Raw genomic sequence first — 22,828 nt, 5'->3', positions numbered from 1 at the left:
CGTTGAAACAGAATTTCATAATTTCTTTTATCGATAAATTACGAACATAAGCTTGAAAGATCATAGTTTGTCTATGCAGTGGAGCTTTTCCATAAACTGTGTCAGATCCGTTAGCAACATCGTATACTTATTTAAAAAAAGTATTATCATTCAAATAAGAAACAATGATTATTTGACAAATGCTTATTATGCATGCATAGCAAAAAAGATATCACACTGTTGATTGATTTTTTTAACTTCATGCATGGCGTGTTTGAATATTTTAAAGTTGTAAAGAAGATAAGAAATCAGCTCATCCAAATTGTTTGCACCGATTTGCCTGATGATTTTCCAAGCCTTATTAGCTTGAGTTGACAATGTTGATAAAGAAGTTGTTATTTTCATTAAATATTAATGAAGAAAAGTCGATTCAGTTTGACAAATATGCAAATAAATACTTATGGTTGCACGAAAAAAAAATAATGGATAATTCACTCTTTTGCTTTCACAAAGAGTTAAAATTATAAGAATTGGAGTGTGAACAATATTTATATGAATATGTTTTCATACTGAAATGAAACAGATATTATCAGATAATTAGCAGATATCAAAAGTGAAAAATATGTTCTGAAAAATTAATTTGAAAGTTATTTCAAAATCTTCTCACGCAAAAGAAATACATTTTCACAATCATGAAACACAATTTATGGATCATCACATTTAAGAGGCAGAACAAATTGAATAAAAAAACCAATTCCACGAAGTTTCGAAATTGTAGCAATTAACAAATGTGATGATTCTAAAAAGATGAAAATTGTTCTCCACGAAGAATTACATATAAATCTTCTTTCCAAAATAGAAAACAAGCATTTTTGTTTTTTCTTGCACGTATAGATGAAAAGAAAATATCACAAAAAAATACAATAAATCAACAAAAATTTTCAAATAAAACGTTTTCATTACGTTCAATATAAGTATCTCTTTTGTTGTTCATCATCTTCAATAACCTCGAAGATGCTCCCATCTGAAATGTTTACAAACGAGCATGTGAAGTTCTTGAGCTCACAAACACCTGCGCCTATTATAATTGCGCTTTTCGCGATGCTGGTCGACTCCACTGACACATCTACAAGTGAAAGTTTCCCTTTCAAGCAGACAACAAAACTGCACCTGCTCTGCCGCATTCCACCAAGCCCTGCTTCTGTTCCAAACACACACTGCGCCAGACTCAGCACCCCATCCTCGCACTGAACCAAAGCTGTTGCCGAATTGTTGAAGGATGATACAATTACAAGTGTTATAAGCTTCAACGAAAGCTCGCCTTCTCATACAAAAACGGCTCAGATACTTCTCCTGCCTTTTCTATAAACAGAAGCTTCGACTCCCGTTTTTCTTCTTCTTCCAATGAGTTTGATTAGATGGTGAAGTTGGAGAGAGTGAAGGTGTTGGCAACTTCAGTGGATTTGGTAATGGAAATGAGCTTTGGCAAGGCCTCGTTGCTGATCTGCTGCATCCCTTTCCAGAACGAGCAGCATGGATCATCTGTGCTTCCATGTCTCATCGCATCCTCTCCGTCTTCCGATAGAAAAATTGAAGCCGAGGAATAAGAAACCAAATATCTGAATAAATCCAGTTCTTCGCTTTCTCCTTCAATCCCCACAAATGCGTTGCTGTCGCCCTTCATTGCCTCGAATGAGAAGGCAAACATTGCCAAAGAGACTGACGAGATCAATTCAGTAGATGCAATAAATATGTTTTTGCCTAGCTGCGCATCATTTCTCTCAAACGCCATTTCACCTTCAAATCGTAGTGGTGCTGTTGCTGTCGATTTCGAGCAATCTGCATATAAAAACCCTCCTATGCCTCTTCCTGTGGAGCATTTGCACAGCTTAGCTCGGCAGCTCTTCACGCGCAGCAGGTCTGATCGCTCCAGACAGACAGACATTGCACCGCCATCTGTGCCTGTGGGAGAGCAAATGCTGTGAAAGCAGCACTCCTCGAGCGTGACATAAGACGAAAGCGCGAAGGGGAAGCGTGCAAACACTAACGAAGAAACAGACACATTCAGCAGCTCAGCTGTTCCTCCTTTGTTCGACAGCAGAACATATTCCAGCGCAGAAGTGGCATCCGAATGGAACGAGGTTGAGTTGAAGGTGAGATATCCGTCAGACGATGAAACAACAGAAGACTGTCCATTTGAGAAGAACGCAGGCAGATGGAACTGCACAGAACAAAACGAAAGCGAATTATTCGAGCTGAAAATCTACTGGCTCGAGCCGTCTGTTGTTTGAGAAATCGACAGTTCGGAAAATGCAGGTGAAGCAGCTGCGGCAGGCAATCCAATGCTGAGCTGAGAAAGGACAAATTCATAGCGCTCGCATATTGCCACTTCATCCAGAATTTCAACAAAGCACGACTGCGAGTCTTCAATTGCTTGCAAGTTGTTGATGCCCCACCACAACGAGTGACAAGGTGTTTCTGCCTTTTCACACCAGATAAAGTCGATTCCAGCCGATCCAACGCTTATTGTCGATGAAGAATATTTCACCAAAAAATACAGCAGATCCGCAGATGCGCTCATAAAATGTGTTTCATCTCTTCCTTTCAGATCGACTTTTGTCTCTCCGTCTGCTCCAAAATACTCGAAATCAAACAGAGATGGAATGATTGACGCGTTCAAATCAGCGCTTCTCACAAACATGTCTTTCCCTTCAAACGCCTCATTTCCGCTGAATGTTAAATCAGAAAATAAATAGACATTGACATTCTCCCTCAAATCGAGATAGATTCCGCCTCCTCTCCCATTAATCTGATTCACTTCACAAGACACAATTGATGTTTTGTTCATAGTCAAAGATCCTTCTCTCTCCAGAAAACAATAAAGAGCCTCTCCATCCCCTTCTGTCGAAGTGCATCCTTCGAATGTGCATGCCCCTGAGATTTCAACAGACTTCGGTCGAGTCATCTCCAACACATGTCCATTTGTCGTCTCGCAATTCGCAAATCCTGTATCCTTCAGCGTTATATCGCAATTCCCGCTTCCAGTTATCAAACCCTTTCGTGCGTCAGAAGAGATAGAAGAAAAGCTGCAGGCCTCCAACAAAAGCGATGCTCCATCAATAAAAACAACCCCAGCTGTCTGAAATGGAATATTGCTGAAAGTGCAGGAGTCAAAGTGAACAACTCCTCCACCTCCTGAAACAATCCATTTCGAAGGGTTGGAATTACTGCTGCTTCCTTGTTCAAATGTGCAATCTAAGAATGAGCATTGACCAATGCTATCTTCAATAAGAGAACTCATTTCAGGTGAAGGATTGGGAGACGATGGAAGCACAAAGCAAAGCTTGGAAAATGAAAGGGTGGTTGAGCGACTTCCTTCAACCAGCTCGAACTTTCCATTTCTTCAAAATATCATTGCTTTTGTTCTCGAACGTGTTGTTCCTCATCGAGTAATCGACGTGTGAAGAGGTGAATGTGAGGAACAGCCCTCTGCTAAATCCATCTCCGCTGGACACAATGCAGAACTCCACTTTGGTTCTCTCGAATCGGAATGCGCCATTTTCTTTTACATCCATCAGCACGCACCCTCCAATCGTTCTCCCAGAATAGCAAATACAGCGAATAAATGAGCAGTTCTCCACACTCAACACCTCGCCAGCACACAATTCGCCCATTATCACTCCTCAATTACTGTTTGTTCTGCTCTGATTTGTAAATGTCACATTCTTCAGAAGACCATTTGCAAGTGGATTAATTGTAATGTGGCTGCTGTTGAGCATTGTTGAATTCTCAATGCCGCTGTTCTCAACCTCCAAAATTTTCCCTCTCGCAACCAAAGGCAGTGATCCTTCTCCTTCTCTGCTCAGCTTTGACATTTCCATTCCTTCAATTGAACACTCAGCATCGTTTCCGTCAAGTGCAATAATCTCAGCATTTCCCATTACAAAGTCCTTCATTTTGCATCCATTCAATTCAGCTTTCCCATTTGTTACGTAAATGATCCTGTACTCAACATTTAAGCTGCTGCTGTTCCAAAACTCGAATCTGTCAATGGTGAGCGTGGCTGATGAGCACAGGAACAGAGAATTGCGTAACTTGTGTGGATTCATTTTCTCTGTTGAGAAGTGAAAAGATTGAAAAACTGTTGATCTGTCCCATAACGAATTAAGTATTCCTTCAAAGATGTTTTTGTAAACATGGAACAATTTCCGAATTTTTAACAATCTCACGGTTAGAAATTTCATGGATATTAAAACAATATAATTGAAAATTAGAAAAAGGCAAAAATAGCAAAGATAAAATTTTCAATGACATCGAAATTTTTTACGATCCCAAAAATAATTACCCATATGGCTGATTTTTTTTGAAACCATTCTTTCATTCAAGTTTTGATCAATAATTCAATCTCTATGGGATTTTTGTCAAAATTTGTTTTAACAACAATAACGTCATAAACAATATGTATTAACAGTTTTAGTTCAAATTTTCGAAATCTCACTAAGATATAGTTTTTGTTCAAACTGGAATGAAAGAATGATTTCAAAAAGGATCAGATATATGAGAATGATTTTTTACAACTATTTTTTGGGAGTATCTGCTCGTGATAACTTGTGATGTCACTTTTCACAGTCAAAAAATAAAAATTTCTGGATTAATTAATTTATTTTGAATCAATATTTCTCTATTTTGAAAATTCCTCACTTATTTTCATATTTCGCAGGAGAATACAATTTTGATCATTAATTCACATTGTTTGAACTCAATAAAAACATGGATGATAATTTTTTAGATAATAACTTTTTTCGGGGTGTTTGTTTTAATGATAATTCATTGTCATTTGATTTATTATTTTCTTTCCAATTCAAATGTTCATTTATCGTTTCAAAAGCTATTGTTTGACTTGGAAAAATATTGAAGAGGAGTCATTAAATAGATCTTTAGTTTTTTTGTGTTCTTTTGTGAGTATTCAAAACAAATAAACAAATCGAAAATTTTGACAAAAGAAATATGATTTCAAATATAATAATCACTTTTTAAAAAAATAACATATGCAAATTGATAAAAACCTCTTTTTGATAAATTTTTTAAAAATTATTAATCATATATAAAAATCTTTCGGATAACTCTTGTGACGTGGATTTTTTTGTCACGTCAATCAAAAATCATGAAGTTCACGTTGGAAGTCAATGTGTTACCCAGAGTTATTCACAATAAACATCTGCATCATTTTGAAGAAGGTGGGCTCGGGTCAGTCAGTGCCCAGCACTTTTTTTTATTTTTATTTTTATTTTATTTTTTTTTTCGATAAAAACAAACAATTTTTGAAAAAATTATGCTTCGAAAAGGATAAAACCTTTTCCAATAATTCAATATTTTTTTAACAAAAATATCCACTCAATTCACAATCAATAAACCTTAATTAATTATTTAAAAATTAAATAACAATTTCACACTTTGACTGAAGTCAAATCATTCTATGAAAATTAACATACCAAAATTTTTTTGAAAAATTCCTTTTGTTTCATTTTCAAATAAAATAGAAATTCCATATTTTCATCATATTTCTGTTCTCACTCACGAAACTTTTCAAGAATGAAAATAAGAATATTGTTCAGATTTTGTTTTCATGACAGCGAATTTTGGTGAGTGAGAATAGAAATTTGATGAAAATATGTAATTTCTATTTTATTTGAAAATGAAACAAAAGGAATTTTTCAAAAAAATTTTGACACATCATAATTTTCCAATTCAGTTTAAAATGTTTTAAAAGCTATATTTTCAGTGTCTCATTTTTATTCTTATTCTTATTTTAAAAACTTTAAATGAAAGTGATTTTTCATTTTCAACAAATTTTTTCTTCGAAAGACTTAATTTTCATGATTTAATATTGCTTTTTGGCAATTCGCAAGAGACAATTTATTCCTTTTCATTTTTCAGTTGAATATTTTAACAAAAAAATCATTTGATATGTCGTCTTTAAATAATAATTGACATAAGACATTTATTATCCATGAATAAGAATAAAAATACTATGTTATTCAAATGGTTTAAAACAATTTGATTTGTATTAAAAGTTCATGACAATATAAGTCTCTTATTATTTTTATTTGTTGTTTTCATATAACTGTTGCTCTGATCCTTTGTGAGAGTTTTGACCATGAACAAATAAAAAGTTAGTGTCCATCGAATTGATTCGTTTCAAACTTTTTGATTTTCTTCATCTTTCTTTATCTTTATCTTTATCTTGCTTCTTTTTCTTTTTCTCCTTCCTCCTCCTCTTCTTCTTCTTTTTCCTTCTCTTCTTCAATCTCCTCTTCATTTTCTTCCTCGCAATTTTCAAGTGCCTGCTCTCCGCTCAGCTTCAATGACCACACCTCAAATGAGTTCGTGAGCTCCAACTTGATCTCGTTCAGCGAAGGCCGCTCTCCTTCCTCCATGCTCAGGCACTGCTTAATCAATGCATCAAACACAGATAAAATTATTGCTGAGCTTTCCCCTCTTCCCCATCCTCTTTCTCCTGCAAGAATCTCCTCCATCATCCACCACTCATCCTCCCACCCCTTCACACGACACACTTCCTTCTCTGCTCCAAACTCCGACTCTGCCTCCAATGTGCCACTTCACCTTTCCACTTCAGAACAATCCGTGCTGTCGCATTTCCCTCACCTCCTTCATCAAGCACGTCCACTGTACTTCATTATTCTCCTTCATCCCCTGCCCACAACTCCGCAGTCAGATCCTCGCTCGAACACTCAGCCTGAGCACCGCCTCCTCTTCTGCCCAGTTCTCCTCTATCACATCCGAGCCTATCCTCCTGTTCCCTAGAAGCCAGGTGATCTTTCCAATGTTATTAAACTGACATGTTGTCACACGTTCTTCCTTATCTGCCCCGTGCATAAGTGAATGGAAATGTGGATACACTGCTCAAGCACCCTCCACACTTGCACTTTTTTCCAAATCACATCCTGCTCGCTCTGGCTCTGAACATTCCCCCTCACATCGCACTTCTCAATCACAAGCAGCCTCTTCCTTTGCGAACACAGCATCCAACTCTCTTCTCCAAATATCAGAAGATATCCCACCACATACTGTGTCTTCTCCGACTCGTTGCGCAGACGCTCCTCCTCCGCATCTTGCGTCCAGCACATCCGCTGCTATGTCCTGCCTCCTGCCGTTGAAGATGCAAGCAATTCCCTATCCCACAGGAGTCGGATTTCCTCAAACAGATCCATCTCATTTTCCTCCACACATTCCACAAGCTCGTCGCATCCTCCGATCTCGTTCCGGCTCGCTCCTTCATGCTGCTCGCTTTTCAGTGTGAACTCCAAGTCGCGCGCCTGCTGCCATATGTTCAGGCACTCCACAAACATTTCCCTTCCCGCAGGCCCCGAGTTCCACACAAAGCTTTGCCTGTGCGTCCCCAGCCCCAGCCACAGCCGCAGCTTTTTGTGTCCTGTACAGTCGCCCATCTGCACATCGCTGAACAAGGAAAACGCATTTACCGTTCACACAATAGCACACACAATTTCACCCGAAAACATATTTGTATCTGACACTCAGTATGTGAAATTCAATAATTGTTTATGTTTAAATAAGCATCTCGTCAGTTTGATCCACCTCCTTGTGAAAAACCTGCTTTTTTATCAAAAAGAATTAGAAAAAATACTAAAGAAAAATTAAAAAAATATAAATTATTTACTAACAATAATTGGATGACTTTGTGAAGTTAAAAACTGTATTAAAGAATATTTTCAACCTGAAAAAAACAAAAACATTTGAAAAAACGACTTCCTGACTTTAATTACGTCAGTGACAGACAGTGACGTTTGTGACGTTGTATTTATACCACAAAAAAAGATCACGATACAACCCATTGTTCATTATATTGAATTGAAAATGAACAATAACAAAATAATAATAATTTTTTTTTTGAAACACAAAATTATATTTAATAAAATTAAAATATGTGTGATTATTTTTGAAATCATATTATCTCAATCAAATAATTTCGTTTTTAAGTATTCATTTAATACATCAACATAAAAACACAAAAAAAACATGAATAGGTTTATTCAAAATATCTTCTTTTTCATTGCAGTGAAAGCATTTGTTTTTGAAACAGTTGTGATAATTTTAGCATTTGAATACAAAATCTTTTCCCAATATCAAACAATATTGGAGAAATCATTACACCGAAAAAAGTTATGATTTCAAAGATAATCACTAATATATTTCAATTTTTCTTTGCATTTCAATTTTTAATTTCAAAATTTTTAATTTAAATGAGTGAATAATATTTATTTCTGTTTCGTCATGTCACTCCAAAAATGTTCACTTCAGAAGGTATGTAACGCAGATGTTTAATTGACAATATTGCGATTATCTTTTTTTTGCACAATTTTATTATCTTTGAACATTTCATATTTATCCCACAACAATTTTTTCGAAGAAAAATTATTTTTTTCTTTTATTGTTGAATAAGTAAAACAATAACAAACAAAATCTTTTTATTCCGTTTGCTTTTTCCAAAGCAAACAAAACAAATAACAACATTTTTCATCATGAAAATAATTACAGTCTGACCGGAAATAAAGTTGATCTGTCCGAAAAAAAAGTTGATCATACCATGATATGAAATGAACTTTGCAACCATATTTCAATATTTTTCAAACATCTTCTTTACAAATGGAAAGAAAAAAGGAATAAACATCTTGCATTTCAGCGTTTTTCACTTTTAACAATGCAATTGATAGTGTAAAAGTGTGTAAAAGTTTGATTATGCTTGATTTCATTACTGCATTAATATTTTTTAAAGATTTATTCCATTTAGCGTGAAGATGAATCGGAAATTAATGAAGATAATGGAGAAGTTAATTAATCCTGAGAGCTGTGTTTGTTTGTTGTTGTTTTTGTTTGTTGATGATTCTACTGAAAATATATGTTCAAACAATTTATGATTTAACTAATATAGTGTTTATTCTTTGAAAACAAATATGACGAATTAATTAAAAAGTCTTTTCAATTTTCATTATATTTTTTTCACTTCATTATTCAAATTTGAAAGTTAAACATCGAATTGCAATCATTTCCACAGTTTATGAAAAATAAGAAGTTGCGAACTGCATTTATTTTGAAGAAACATTTGTATTGGAGTATTTCAATAGAAATATTACAACCTCCGTATTTTGGAATAAAAAATTCTCTGTGTGATTTTTCAATTTTCAGATTTATTCATTTAACAAACAATTTTTTAATAAAAAAAACAAGCTATTAGTTTCTTATTCTTTGCTTTCTGTTTGAAAAATTGTGAAATTGAAAAACGAGAAAATCAATTCGAAATGAATAAAAAATAAAAATGAATGTTCATAAATCCTTTTTTTCGAGAACTCGAGGCCAGACTTCGTTTTCGACGTACATTATTGATCTTCTAAAAACACGAGACGATATTTCTTTAAAAGCCTTCAATAGAGTTGCTATAAAATGATCTTCACCTTCCCATCTGAGAGAATTTCCTTCTGCCTTTTGCTTCCATATGCTAAAGATATTTTCTATCGGATTTAATTCCGGTGAATATGCTGCATTGAACAGTGCAAAATGCCCAGCTTCTCGAATGATTTCATCCACATGAACATGGTGAATAGAAGCATTATCCATCACTACGACGGATGAATCTTCATCCTTTATAGTCATTAAAAACCTTTTCAAATATGACTCAAAAATTTCATGAGTGACAGATCCTCGAATTAGCTCAGTGAAGTCCATCCCATCGTGTGATATTGACGTTATTCCTGTTATAGACTGAGTGATTGGAGGAGGCGGCACAAGTAATTTTTCTCCCTTTTTGGCCCAGCCATATCTTCTGATGCAATCGATGTTCCACGAAGTTTCGTCCATGTTAATTATTTTTGTTCCATCCTTTTGATAGTGAAATAAATGCTCCACAAAAACAATTCGTAATTTTTTATATGTGTAATTGTTTTTGAAAAGTCGCATATGTTTAATTTCCAAATAAATCAAAAATTTCATATTTGGCTCAAATTTCTGTTTCCACTCATGAATATTCTTAAAAATGTTTGAAATAGCATTATCCAGAAATAGATTCCATATAAGTGAAGTTTTGTGTATAAAAACGGATATTTGAGCAAATAATGAATATTTCGATTTCATTGAAAATTAAACATTTGCGACTTTTCAAAAAGAATTACACATATTCATAAGAATTGGATTCAAAAGGCCTTATTGTTACTCTTTAAAATGAAAACAAAGGAAATTCCAGTTGATTAAAATTGGATTCAGACAATATGTGGAGAACAGATGTTTTTCCAATTGGTAACCCAGTTGTAGACAATTCTTTTGCAATTTGTCTCACAGAAGTTAGAGGATTAGCTTTAATTTTCTCTCTCACAATTTTGTTGAAGATTTCATTGTTCACCTTTTTTTTCCTTCCTTTTTGTCCAAGCGGTAAAGTTATGTCAATTCCGATTCGAAGCTTTGTGGAATATTTGGATGTTGTGACGGGAGTTAATGTGCATTGATTTGCGTACCAATTTTCCGTTTTCTGCTGGCCATGAATTCTGTATAATTCTGCTAATTTTTTTCTTTTTGCAAATGCAGCTGGCGTGAAGGGATTTTTCTTCTCATTTTCTTTATTTGTTTTTCCATTTCTCAGCTCTTCGATTTTTCTTTGTCATTCTTGTTTTTCTTTATCCATCAAATGCGCCTTCAATTTTATTAATTGGCTCAGTTGAAATTCAACTGGATGAATGACTGGAAGAAAAATCGGTTTTACACGATATTCCTCAAGATTGGGTGTGGATTGTGCAACTTCTATTCTTTTTTCCTTCGTTCTCGCATCAATAATTTGAATATATTCCATTTTTCTAAGTCCTAATGACAAATGCAATGTATTTTGGGTAATAAAAAAAATTGTTAATATGGAATGATCAACTTTTTTTTCGGACAGATCAACATTAATTACGGACAGACTGTACAGTCTGTCCGTAATTAATGTTGATCTGTCCAAAAATAATGTTGATCATACCGTAAAGTTAAAAAATAATTGCAGAGCCATTATTAATAGAGGATGAAAACAAAAGAAGAAGTGTTTACAAACTGGTTTCTTTTTAATTGTTTCTTTAAAATGATTGACAATTGAGATACAATAAATGAAAATACACACGTTGCATTCACGTTTGCGTTTCATTTTGATTGTTCCTTTGTGATTAATGTTAGATTGTGTTTCTATTTTTTATTTCTTTATCTTTCAATAACCTTCAGTTTTTATAAACAAGAAATTATCAAATTGAAATTATGTTTTGTTTCAAACTTCCTAAGAGTGGAATGAGCTTTCATCTATTTTATTCTAACCATCCTTTTGTATCAACATTGACTTGAAGGTTCGGAATCAAATATTTTATGTTCAACTTTATTTATTTACATAACGAAATTTGCAATTTGGGTAAATATTTAGCATTCATGATTTTTATTCAAGAATTACTTTATTTTTTAGTGAATATTCACATTCACAATTATTGTTTGTATATTTTATCATTGGAATATGTCTGACTTTATTTCGATTTATAAATAGAGAAATATGAAACATAAAAACTTTTTTATCATTTTCATTTTTAATTCAATCGATTTTTTTAACTTAAAAACAAAACAAAGAATATTCATGATTATTATGATTTCTTTTGTTTTATTGGTGAATATAGAAAATGTTAAAACTGGTTGAAATGAAAAAAGTCAAAGATTGTTAGAAAAACATTACAAATCCTTTTTTTCCAAAACCAAAGGCCACACATCGTTTTCCACATGCATGATTGTTTTTCTAACTTCGCGTGCTGAAATTTTCTGAAAAGTTTGAAGCATTGTTGATATAAAATGAGACTCATCCTCCCATTTCAACGAGTTTTCTTCAACTTTGGCTTTCCAGATTCCAAAAATGATTTCTATAGGATTCAGATCAGGGGAGTAAGCAGCATTAAACAGAACTTTGTGTCCAGACTGTAAAATAATTTCATCAGTATTCACATGATGAATCGACGCATTGTCCATGACAATAACTGAAGATTCAAATGATTTTATGGATAGCAAGAATCTTTTCAAATACGCTTCAAATAGTTCGTGGTTTATTGTTCCTCGAACCACTTCTGTGTATCCCATTCCGTTCATTGAGATTGAAGAAATAGCAGCGATAGATTGAAACAAAGGAGGAGGAGGAACAAGCACTTTATCCCCCTTTTCCGACCATCCGTACTTTCTAATGCAGCTTATGTTCCAAGAAGTCTCGTCAATAAAAAAAGGAATAGCACAGTCCCGCTGATATTGGAAAAGCTTCTCCACAAAGTGTATTCTTTGGAGTTTATTTTCTTCTGAATTTCCAGCTGACGGTCGCACAGTAATTCTTTTAAAAGAAAACAACGGAAACTTGTGTGTATCGCTGTTTCTTTCTGTCAAAATATTATGAACCGAAGATTTCCCAATAGAATGGCCTGCATTTGTCATTTCGTGTGCAACTTTTCTCAAAGTTGTTAGCGGGTTAAGTTTCATTTTTTCTCTAACTATCTTGTTCAAAGTTTCATTATCGACTATTCTTTTCCTTCCTCTTTTTATAAACGGTTGTGTAATGTCCACACCGACTTGTAACTTTGATAAATACCTTGTAGTTGTAATTGTTGTTAGCAAGCATTCTTTGGCATACCACGATTCTGTTTTTGTATGACCATGAATACGAAACAAATCCGTAAGTTTTCTTCTTTTTTCCAATGTGGCTGGAGTGTAGGGTTTTTTGTTGATAAACGTTTCAGAATCATTAGCTTTCTGTATTTGTTCGCTTTTATGTGCTTCGGTTTCTTTTTTCTTCAATTCTGCTCTCATACGAATAACATGGTGAATTCTATCTTCTAGGGGATGAGTGAAGGGCATTGTGACTGGCCTGACACAATATTCTTCAGCAGTTGGTACATTTTGAGTGATCAAAAAATTTTTTTGTGTTGTTCGAGCATCCAATAAATAAATATTGCTCATAGAGATATTTAATCACTGTTATTATCAGATATTAAGGTTTTAAAAATTGAACACAATTGAAGGTTTGATCAACATTGTTTTTGGACAGATCAACATTAATTACGGACAGACTGTATCATGTTTTTTTCGAATAACCCATTACATAAAAAATTAGAATAATAAAGTTGAGAGCTTTTTGACATTAAAGCGAGATAGCTCCTAATGTCAGAGCGTGTCCACGAAACATCATCTGGACAATACTCAAGCAAAATCATGGGACCACCTTCCGTTAATCTTTCTCCAATTCTATCTCCAGTTAAAAAACATTCTTTAAAAAGCAATGCCTGCTTGTATCATCAGAATAAAAAGTTCATTCAGCACAATTCATCTGCTAGCGCAGAGCCTGTTATTTCCACAGACCAAGTAAGAGAGCTTCTATCAAAAACATCGTTTAATAGTTTCAACAGAGAAATACCAGTTAAACTTCGAAAAAAGAAAAAATTTTCAGACATTAGTACACCAACGAAAAGTACATCTTATGCTTTTGAGAATACTTCAGAATCATGCTTATTTACGTCACGAGAAGACAAAAAACGGAATATTATAAAAATTCATGTTATCGACGAACAAAGCAGAAACACAAAAACATTCGAGTGCGAGTACAAAGTACTTGTATCATCTATGGGATATTTTCATTCGGTGGACTCCATTCAAACAAATCATTTGAGTAATGAATGCGTTATTCTATGTGATTTGTCTGTTTTCGAATTGCTGATGAAATGTATTTTATTAAAAAAAGAAAAATGTGATGCTGAACATAGAACATATGTGGCTCCAACAGAAATTGAGTGGTTAAAAGTCATACAGACTATTCAAATCCCTTCATTCGTGAATGTTCTTCTATCGTCACAGTTTTTAGATATGCCAACTCTTCAAACTGCTTGCATAATCTATTTATCATCTTCATCTAATCAATCGGAAGAACGCTTCACAACTCCTTCAATAAATTCGTCCTCTTCTATCTCATCGTCATCATCACAATTATCTGATATCTCATCAATGCCTCCACTTCAAGCAATGCTGTCACTCCCGTATTCCCTTTCTGTGCTCAACGACTCAATTTTATCAAAACTGACAGCGCATCTGACGCCGTTTGAAATCGATAGGCTTCCGCGGCGGAGAGACGGAATCAACAGGCGCATTTGGATGATCCGCCTGCGGCTTATGGCAAAGCTCGCAAAGGAAGCAGCTGGTCTGCATCAGGAATTAGCCAGCAAACAAGATTCTCCGCTCTCCACATCAAAGAATGAGGATTCAGCTGTTTCAGACAGTGCATCGTTGCTATCAAATGAATCAAGTTGCTTTCTCTTCCGCTGCCAGCACTGCCACTGCCTGCTGACTGCCCTCCATTCACATCAGCCAGAATGCCCTAGAAATCCTTGCCATTCTCACTCTTGTGACATCTCTTTCAATCAATCACAGATTTTCAAGTGTCTTTTCTCTGCTTCTTCAGCAACATCCCCTCAAACACAGTCAATTCACTGCACTTCGCCTGCTTCTTCTTCCACTTCGCAGGATGCTTCAGCCACTTCACATCCACAATCGCCTTCTTCTTCTTCTTCTTCCTTTTCAGTTTCTTCACTTTCTCCTTCATCAACACCATCGCCTTCATCCACCTCTTCTTCTTTATCATCATCTTCTGCTTCTTCTTCTGTTGACGAGGCAAACTCCCTCAGAGCGTCATTCTTTTTGTTCTTCTTCTCATTTTATCTGTTTCGCTGTCAGAATTGCTCAAAACTGCTCTATTTGTGGGACATCCACTCAACGTGTTCTGCCTGCAAAACAGATGAGTCAGCAAATAAGAACATTGAAAACAACAGAAGCAGTAACAACAATAACAATGATAAAAGAGATGAATCTTCATATTCATCCTCATCTTCTCCATTTGAGCAATGTGATTTGTTGAAAAACAATGAGGAATTGAAGATGAACAACAAGAAGAAGAAAGAAGAAGAAAATGACTCAGGAGAAGCATCTCAAACAGCACACCACAAAATCAGCGAGACATCTGCACGCTGTTGCATTTCAGCATTCAGAAGTCAGCTTCAGCAATTCATAGAAGATTGTCACTTAGAAACATCAGACAAGCACAATGAACTGCATCAATCTGATCGCTTTTCTTCTTCTTCATCCGCACAAACTTCTTCTTTCATCTCATCTTTTCCTTCACTCGACGTGCTTTTCCCTTCTTCTGTCACTTTGACACACAACATTTGGCATGTCATCAACAGACTCTCTTTGACACACCCTGATTGGAATGCCATCTGGTCAAGCTGCTCAGAAACAGCCCAGACGAAGTTCAATGAAGACAGCACAACTTTCATCGAAGAGAAAGAAAGCGACGAAAAAGAGCAGAACATTCCAACTTTGCAGAGGCCGTTTAGTTCGTCTCTTCCATCCATCGAAAACCCAAAGGGAAATGCAGACTCTGCTTCTTCTTTCTCTCTTGTGACATCAACAACAGAAAGCCCAATTGTTGCCCCTCAGCCTCACCAGCCGCACAACTTAGCTTCTCTCTCGCCACGTCAAACACGTCTTTCTTCGGCCACTCCACCAGCTGCTTATTCACCTTCCCCTGCTTTTTCAACCTCTCCAATCCCACAATCATCATCATCATCTTCTTCTTCTTCTTCTTCTCCGCCTCCTCTTCCTCTTCCTCTTCCCTTCTCCTCTTCTCACTCTCCTCAGCATCCGCATCACAATTTCTCTTCTTCTCTCTCTCCACACTCAACACGCACTGACTCCAAGTCTCCAACTTCGCCAACACTTCTGCCTCTTCTCCGACACGAATCACAACGTTCTTCACAAAAAGAGATGCTTTTTGGCTCTTCTTCAATTTCTTCTTCTTCTTCCTCTTCATCTTCGTCTCCTCCTCTTTTCACTTCTTCTTCCTCTTCCTCTTCTTCTTCTTCCATCCATCATTCAAATGTCCGCCCTTCTTCATCAGGCAGCTCTCCACATGTTCCTCATCTTCCTCTGCAATCTGTAAGGACACATTCATCTCCTTTTTCTTCTACTTCTTCTGTTTCTATTTCATCTTCTTGTTTCTCTTCACCACAAACTACATCTCGTGGCATTCGCCTCTATTCTGCCTCTTCTTCTTCTCCTCTTCAGCCTGTTGATGCTTCAAACACAACATCTTCATTCACGTTATCCACAAATCAATCAACATCATCGATATTGTCATCTTCAGTCACACAACGCATTTCATCTCGTCCTTCCTCTTCCTCTTCCTCTTCCTCTTCCTCTTTATCTTCCATTTCTCCTCATTCACTTCCTTCTCCTTCTCCACAAACAAACACTCAAATCAATAATAATCTTTTATCATCATCATCAACATCTTCTTCTCTATCCTCTTCCTCTCCTTCATCATCATCATCCTCCTCTTCTTCTTCTTCTTCCTCCTCTTCCTCTACAACACTTGCTCCAATCGTCTCTTCTTCTTCCCGCTCCATCCGCACCCCACTCCGCATCCACCACAAAACAGCCTCAGATTCATCGCTGATTTCAAAAGTGGGCTTTTCTCGCACCACAACAGCGTCTTCCACAAGACCTTCTCTTTCGCCGTCTGCTTTCTCCACCCGAAACAACATGCAAAGAAGACAGCTGTCTGCCATTCGTCCTTCTTCCCCTTCGAAACTCCAGAGTCAGAGAGTATCTTCGGCTCATCCTCAGTCTATGTTCACTTCTTCTTCTTCCTCTTCTTCTTCTTCCTCCTCATCGAATGCTTCTTCATCATCTGCAACATCAACTTCTGTGAGTTATGCCAGACGTAATTCAATATCTTCTTCTACCTCCTCTTCCTCTTCCTCTTCCTCTTCCTCTTCTGCCCCGATCTCCTCATCTCCCAGCATCTCGTCCGGCCGCCGTCTTTCTGCAGATATTTCTCCGTCGCTTTCCTCCTCAGCTATTTCTCCGAAGTCTCCTTCTCTCTCCTCTTTACCACTCACTCCCACCACTCCGCTCGCTGTCCCCTTCCAAAATGTCGAATGGGCGCTGTTTTTGTTTCCGCCAACATCCTCCTTTTACAGCAGCAATGTTTTGCCCACACACAATTTTGACATCCTGTCAAATGGCTGCTTCTCTTCCACATCGCCTCAGATGCCGCAGACTCCGCAACTGAAGATGGCTCCTCTCTCTGCATTCACTCAGGCATTTGCTGATAATGGCAGAGAAAGAGAAAGAGAAAGAGAACTAAATGAAGAACACAAAAGGCCAAACTCATCATCGCGACTTAAACAAAAAGAAAGCGAAAAAGACAGCTTTGCTGTGATTCCAATGAGAAACAGAGGAAATGAATTAGCACAATCACCAATATCAACACCCTCGCAGTCGACAATGGCACTCAGCTCTTCTGTTTCTGTGTGTCTGCTCTATCCTTCACTGAACACTTTGTTCCCTCAGCAGACTTTTTCTCAACTGGAAAGCGAGCCAAAAGAGGAGAAGTCGAAGAGACGATGGAGCGGGACACGAAGACCAGCAAGTCAGATGAAGAAGAAGAAGGAAAATTCAACATCTCCAACATATCCTTCTGCCACTCTTGGCTCTTCTTCGTCTTCACCTTCGCCTTCTGCTGCTTCAAACACAACAACTTCGGTGACAGCGAAGAAGTTGCCTGCCATTTCACAATCAGAGTCAAACTCTTCTTCTATTGTTCCGATTGAGAGAAAGATAACAAGCGCTTCTGATTCCACAACTTCTGCGATTATTCGTTCTTCTTCTTCTTCTTCTTCAAATTCCTCTCTTCTTTTTTCACTCAATTTCGACTATGATTTTCTGAATTCTTTTGTACCTCCGCCTTATCTTGTCTCTTTTCTAACAAAACAAGTCTGGAAGGCAGCTCCAAAGAAGTCGAAGGATGATGATGAAGACGAAGACGAAGAAGAGGAGGAGGAAGAAGAGGAAGATGATGATGCCAATGAAAACGATGAAGTTGCAAGCACAACTCAGCGAAGATGGAGTGGAACATTGAAAGTAGGTGTGAACAAAGCGAAACCTTCTTCTTCAGCATTGCCAAACAGAAGGCTGTCAGGCAGCTCTATTCAAAACGAGGCAGATGACAGCGATTCAGACAACAACGACGAAGGTGAGGACAAATCGCCTCTTTCGTTTTGCGCACTCAATCCACCCACACCAGCTGGGGGACTGCAAGCATCATCATACTCCTCTTATTCTGAATACGCTGCTGCCTCCTCTTCATATTCTTCCTCTTCGCATTCTCAGCCAAAACAGCCAGAGGAGACGCGAACGCTGTCGTCTACGTCGTCTTTGAGAGACTTCTACATTTACGAGTCGCTACTTCAGGAGACAGATGCACAGAGGCTGAGGATGATGCGGACGAGGCTGACTCAATTGAGGACGGAAGCACTGTTTCCGAAAAGAGCACAGGAGCAGGCGAAGATGTTGAAAGAGAAGGAGAAGGAGAAGGAGAGGGAGAGAGAGAAAGCTAAAGAAGGAGAGAAAGTGGTGGGAAAGAGGAGATCTCCATCTCCATTCAAACCATCCTCGACTTCTTCTTCTTCCTCCTCCTCTTCCTCTGTTTCTCCTCAGCCAGGAAAGCGTCCAGTTGAGCTGAAGACGCTGTTCAAAGAGCTTCCGTCTGTCATTTTCCAGGAGAACGGAACAACCATTTTGGACAAGGAAAGATGGGAGCTTATTCGAAGAGAGGAAGAGAAAGCGAAGCTTATTTTGAAGAAGCAGAAGGAAAAGGAGAAGGCAAAATGGCTCACCAAACATGGATGAATTTTGCTTTTCCATTCTTTTGCATTCTTCAATTCCAATTTTATTATTTTTTAAAATGTTATCAAGCTTATATTTATTGCTGATTTGTATCACTTTTTAAATTTTATTGGTTATTTATATAAGTTGAGTTATTAAAATGCAACTCATTCAGTTTCTGCTGTCTCTGTTCATTCTCAACCATCCTGTGTGTTTTGCTAGTTTTCTCCTCAATCAATTTTGTATGTTGTTATAAATGTATTCTTCTCTTCTGTTAAGAACTCATATTTTTTATCAGAACTTAATTTTCACTTTTTGTTCAAAAAAGAATGCACTATTTAAATTTGTTTTTTTTATTTGAACTTTATTTTTCTGACATGAGAAATAAAAAATATAAATAAAAAGATTCAAAATTATGAAAAATAAATTAAATATTGACAAAAGTTGGAGAACACTATAAAAATAAGTCAAAAATTGTAAAACAAATAAAAACTCAAAGCAAATATGTAACGAGAAACATCGCAGTAGCTTCAGATAATTTATTGTTCAGCATCAACTGAAATCTCTTGTATAACTCTATGCGTAAGAAAAAAATGTTGGCGTAGAATAACATCCACCATTTGGTTAAACGCATATTCGTATTATCTCTTATTCTCAAATACAAAAAATTACTTTTGTAATTATTTAAGAATATGTCCACTGTTAAGTATTCATCAATTCATTTTAAAGCATACTTATAGGCTGTTTCTTAACTTCCATCATGCAACTATTCAAAGACGGTTCTAACAAAAGTTAAATGTGAATAAGCTTAGAAGCACTTGTGAACTAATAACAAATAATCAAAAAAACAATTAATGAATAAAGTCAACAAAATACAAAATAATAAATAAATCCAAAAATTTTCTATGAACAATTTGCGGGAGCTACTATCAAACGCACGTCCTTGAGGATACTCCTCTCTTGTCGTTAGCGACCTTCCCAGCAACTCTTTGCACATTTACACATAAGCAAGAAGCACAATACAATCTTTTGCTTTGATTTCAATGCAATTTCTCAATTATTCTTTCTATCTTCTCTCTCCATTCATTCACAAACAATCATTTCAAACAAACCTTTTAAATACAATAAGGCTCGCACGAAATAATCTGATAAAATTCTACATGAAGACTGTGAGTAATTGTTCACATGATGAAGTCAGATAAATGCAAAGCACAATAAGAACACAACAATTCGAGCAAATTAATTCAATAAAATTTGTGATTAGCACCAAAACTGAAAATTGAATTAGTAAAATCGTTCAAAGCAAATCGGAGTACAGAACGAAACGCACAGTGAGTGCGGAAATGTTTGATTGGTGCAATAATTTTAAAAGCAAACTTCATAACTGTACAAGGAATAAATGAAACATAAGAACTTGTGCGAAACAAAATTTAAAATGTGATGCTTGAAACTTCAGCACAAATGCATCTTCGACAAAACTGAATGTCAAGAAATCAAATGTGGAATAAAGTCACCAAAAGAAGTGACAAGAAATCAATTGAATGAAAATAATTGACACTATCAGAATTGACTGAATGTAGTTCGGAAAATAAATTCATAAAAACACATTTACTTTTGGAGAACACTAAAATTTCACATGATGTATGATTCATTAACAAAGTCACTAAAATACACACAGCATAAAAAAAAATACAAAATTAATGCAACAGAAAATACAAAAATTGTCAAAAAAAATAAGAAAATATCTCATATGCCATTTAAGAGAGTGATCCTTCAATTTTGAAGCGATTCCAGATCCCTTTGAAGCACAGAGTTCATTTACGCGCATTTTATCCAACCTTTTACTCAAAAAAAGATCAGGATCGAATTGCGCAAACCGTCCTCCATAATCATTTATATAATTGTCCATTTCTTTTTCTTTGAATATAAAAACCATTCGCAATACACATCGCTTAATCTCCACAAATCATACACCTTTAATGAACAATTCAATTGGCAATACAGAAAATATGATTATTGATTTGAAGGCACATCCTTCTTCGTTGATGGAATCAGAGTTGTAAGCATATTGAATGAAAGACTTAAACTCGTCACAAAATCACGAAAAGGAAAATGCAGCACAAGAAATAAAGAGCGTGTATGCAAAGATGGACGGTGAGCTGGGTGGTGTGATAAATCAAGATAATTCCATATTTATGTTGTTGTGAATGCACATAAATACAACTGAAATTATTACTAAATTAAGATTTTTAAGTGTCTTATTTAATGCTTCACTAGATTTCTGTTTAAAAAGAATATGAGATAAATATTTAAACGATGCTAAAAAAAGAATGTTTACATAATAATCAAAGAAATAACAATGTACTGATGAAAATATCAACTAAATCATTGAACGGTAAACACCCTTCTCAGAAGTTGACAAGAGCATCAATTGTTCACTCTCGCATGACATTAAATCCATAAATGAATAAAAATACTTCATTCATAGCATTTTCTTTCATGCGTTCACATAAACGATAAAATAAAATCACAACAAAAATTCACATGCACAATAAAACATACAATGAGCTCAGGCGAATATATCTTTATTCTATAAAAGCTAAAAAAATGAAGTAACTGTTAAACAAAATGACAAAATTAAAATAATGAGAAAAATGAATAACAACTGCAAAATTAAATTGGAAAAAAAAGGATTAGGAAATAAAAAAGAAGTTTGTGAGAGTTCGACCGCGAAAGAGTCAAAAACAAAATAAATTGTCTCATCCATCACGAAATATCTCTCAAAAATTCTTCTTCGCAGAAAAATTATATTCTCAATTCACATTCAATCAATGAAAACAAATATTCTTCATTTTGTTTTCTGCGTTTCAACAATTTTTATTTCGAAATAAAAACGCTCTCAAAAATCTTTAAAAGCATACTTATGATTTGACGACACTGGATGATCAAAAGCTTGCTGAATCTTCTTGCGGTCTGTTTGATAAATTAAAAATTCCATTGTAACCCATTTTAAATAAAGATTATCTTCGTTAAATATGTTTTTGCGGAATCTTTTCAATGAACATGTAACGTCTTCCATCCTTATTGATTTTGGCTTCTTCACTTCAAAATAAAGAAAAATAAATTAACGCGCAAGACGTCAGAATGTCATTGATTGATTGACTTCTAAATAAATCATTCGCAATTACTAAATAAATTTATGATAAACAAAAAAAAAACAAATGAACATTTAGAAAAAAAAACATATAAATATAACCATTGTCTTTGATAAAACAAATAAATCATTATTCATTAAAAAAGTTTTAATTAATATATAAACTGAAATTATCTGAGGCATATATACTTTTGTTATATTTGAATATAACAATATCTCAGCAAAAAATAATATTCCAGTTTACGCCTTTGTTATCTGCGTGTTTTATAATCGCGAATCAGATAACATCAAGCAACTTTTTACCCACGCAGAACAAAAAGAATTTTTATCTGTTTCTTTTCTTTTTCTTTCTTAATAATATTTCGATATTTTCTTCATTCTTAATGAAATTAATCAATATACCTATCAAGTGACAAATATTGAACAACCATTGCAACTCATCAACATTGACTTTTTAAACTTTTAATCTATAATTCAAACGATAAGAAAACATTTTCAAAAACAAAATAATAACAACAATAAACAACAGAAATTTAATAAATGAATAAAAAATGATTAAAATTCAAAATTTGCGGGAAAATATGAAAACCTGTCACATTTCACAATTTTCAACAGATCTGTCTTTCTCCACATTATTATCAGCGTCAAGTTGTAGATGAATTTTTATTATGAAAAAATCATCATAAATAAAACGCTTTTGAGTCCAAAATCTTTACTGAAGACATACTTTCATAAACGAAATTTGTCTATTTTGTTGTGTAAAAGAATTTGTTTATATACTGCGAATAGAACTTTTGAATGAAATAAACTAAAATGGACATGCACACTGCTAATGTTATGTTGTCGTTTTCCAAAGATCATCGTTTATAAATTAGATCGTACATTGAATTGTTTATCAGAATTTCTGTT

The 22,828-nt window shown here is 35.2% G+C and overlaps 5 protein-coding genes across 5 annotated transcripts; 1 reads left to right on the top strand and 4 right to left on the bottom strand.

The window, feature by feature from the left end:
- Positions 1-1,393: 1,393 nt before the first annotated feature.
- On the bottom strand, positions 1,394-3,653 carry MONOS_16574 (uncharacterized protein; the record flags this gene model as incomplete). Its single annotated transcript, XM_067869475.1, has 3 exons — positions 1,394-2,200; positions 2,342-3,234; positions 3,362-3,653. The coding sequence occupies 3 exons, from the start codon at positions 3,651-3,653 to the stop codon at positions 1,394-1,396; spliced, it is 1,992 nt and encodes a 663-aa protein (XP_067718764.1).
- A 2,565-nt stretch (positions 3,654-6,218) lies between these two features.
- On the bottom strand, positions 6,219-6,515 carry MONOS_10615 (uncharacterized protein; the record flags this gene model as incomplete). Its single annotated transcript, XM_067863078.1, has 1 exon — positions 6,219-6,515. One exon carries the CDS (start codon positions 6,513-6,515, stop codon positions 6,219-6,221), a length of 297 nt encoding a protein of 98 aa, XP_067718763.1.
- Positions 6,516-6,987: 472 nt separating this feature from the next.
- Positions 6,988-7,448, bottom strand: MONOS_10616 (uncharacterized protein; the record flags this gene model as incomplete). Its single annotated transcript, XM_067863079.1, has 2 exons — positions 6,988-7,147; positions 7,204-7,448. 2 exons carry the CDS (start codon positions 7,446-7,448, stop codon positions 6,988-6,990), a joined length of 405 nt encoding a protein of 134 aa, XP_067718762.1.
- Positions 7,449-11,745: 4,297 nt separating this feature from the next.
- On the bottom strand, positions 11,746-12,858 carry MONOS_10617 (putative transposase; the record flags this gene model as incomplete). The annotated part of the gene is made up of 1 exon (XM_067863080.1): positions 11,746-12,858. One exon carries the CDS (start codon positions 12,856-12,858, stop codon positions 11,746-11,748), a length of 1,113 nt encoding a protein of 370 aa, XP_067718761.1.
- Positions 12,859-13,761: 903 nt separating this feature from the next.
- Positions 13,762-18,789, top strand: MONOS_10618 (uncharacterized protein; the record flags this gene model as incomplete). The annotated part of the gene is made up of 1 exon (XM_067863081.1): positions 13,762-18,789. One exon carries the CDS (start codon positions 13,762-13,764, stop codon positions 18,787-18,789), a length of 5,028 nt encoding a protein of 1,675 aa, XP_067718760.1.
- Positions 18,790-22,828: the final 4,039 nt, after the last annotated feature.

Source organism: Monocercomonoides exilis, assembly GCF_001643675.1.
Source record: "Monocercomonoides exilis strain PA203 chromosome Unknown scaffold73-115670, whole genome shotgun sequence".
NCBI classification, from domain to species: domain Eukaryota; phylum Preaxostyla; order Oxymonadida; family Polymastigidae; genus Monocercomonoides; species Monocercomonoides exilis.
This window is presented reverse-complemented; position numbering and strand designations above follow the sequence as displayed.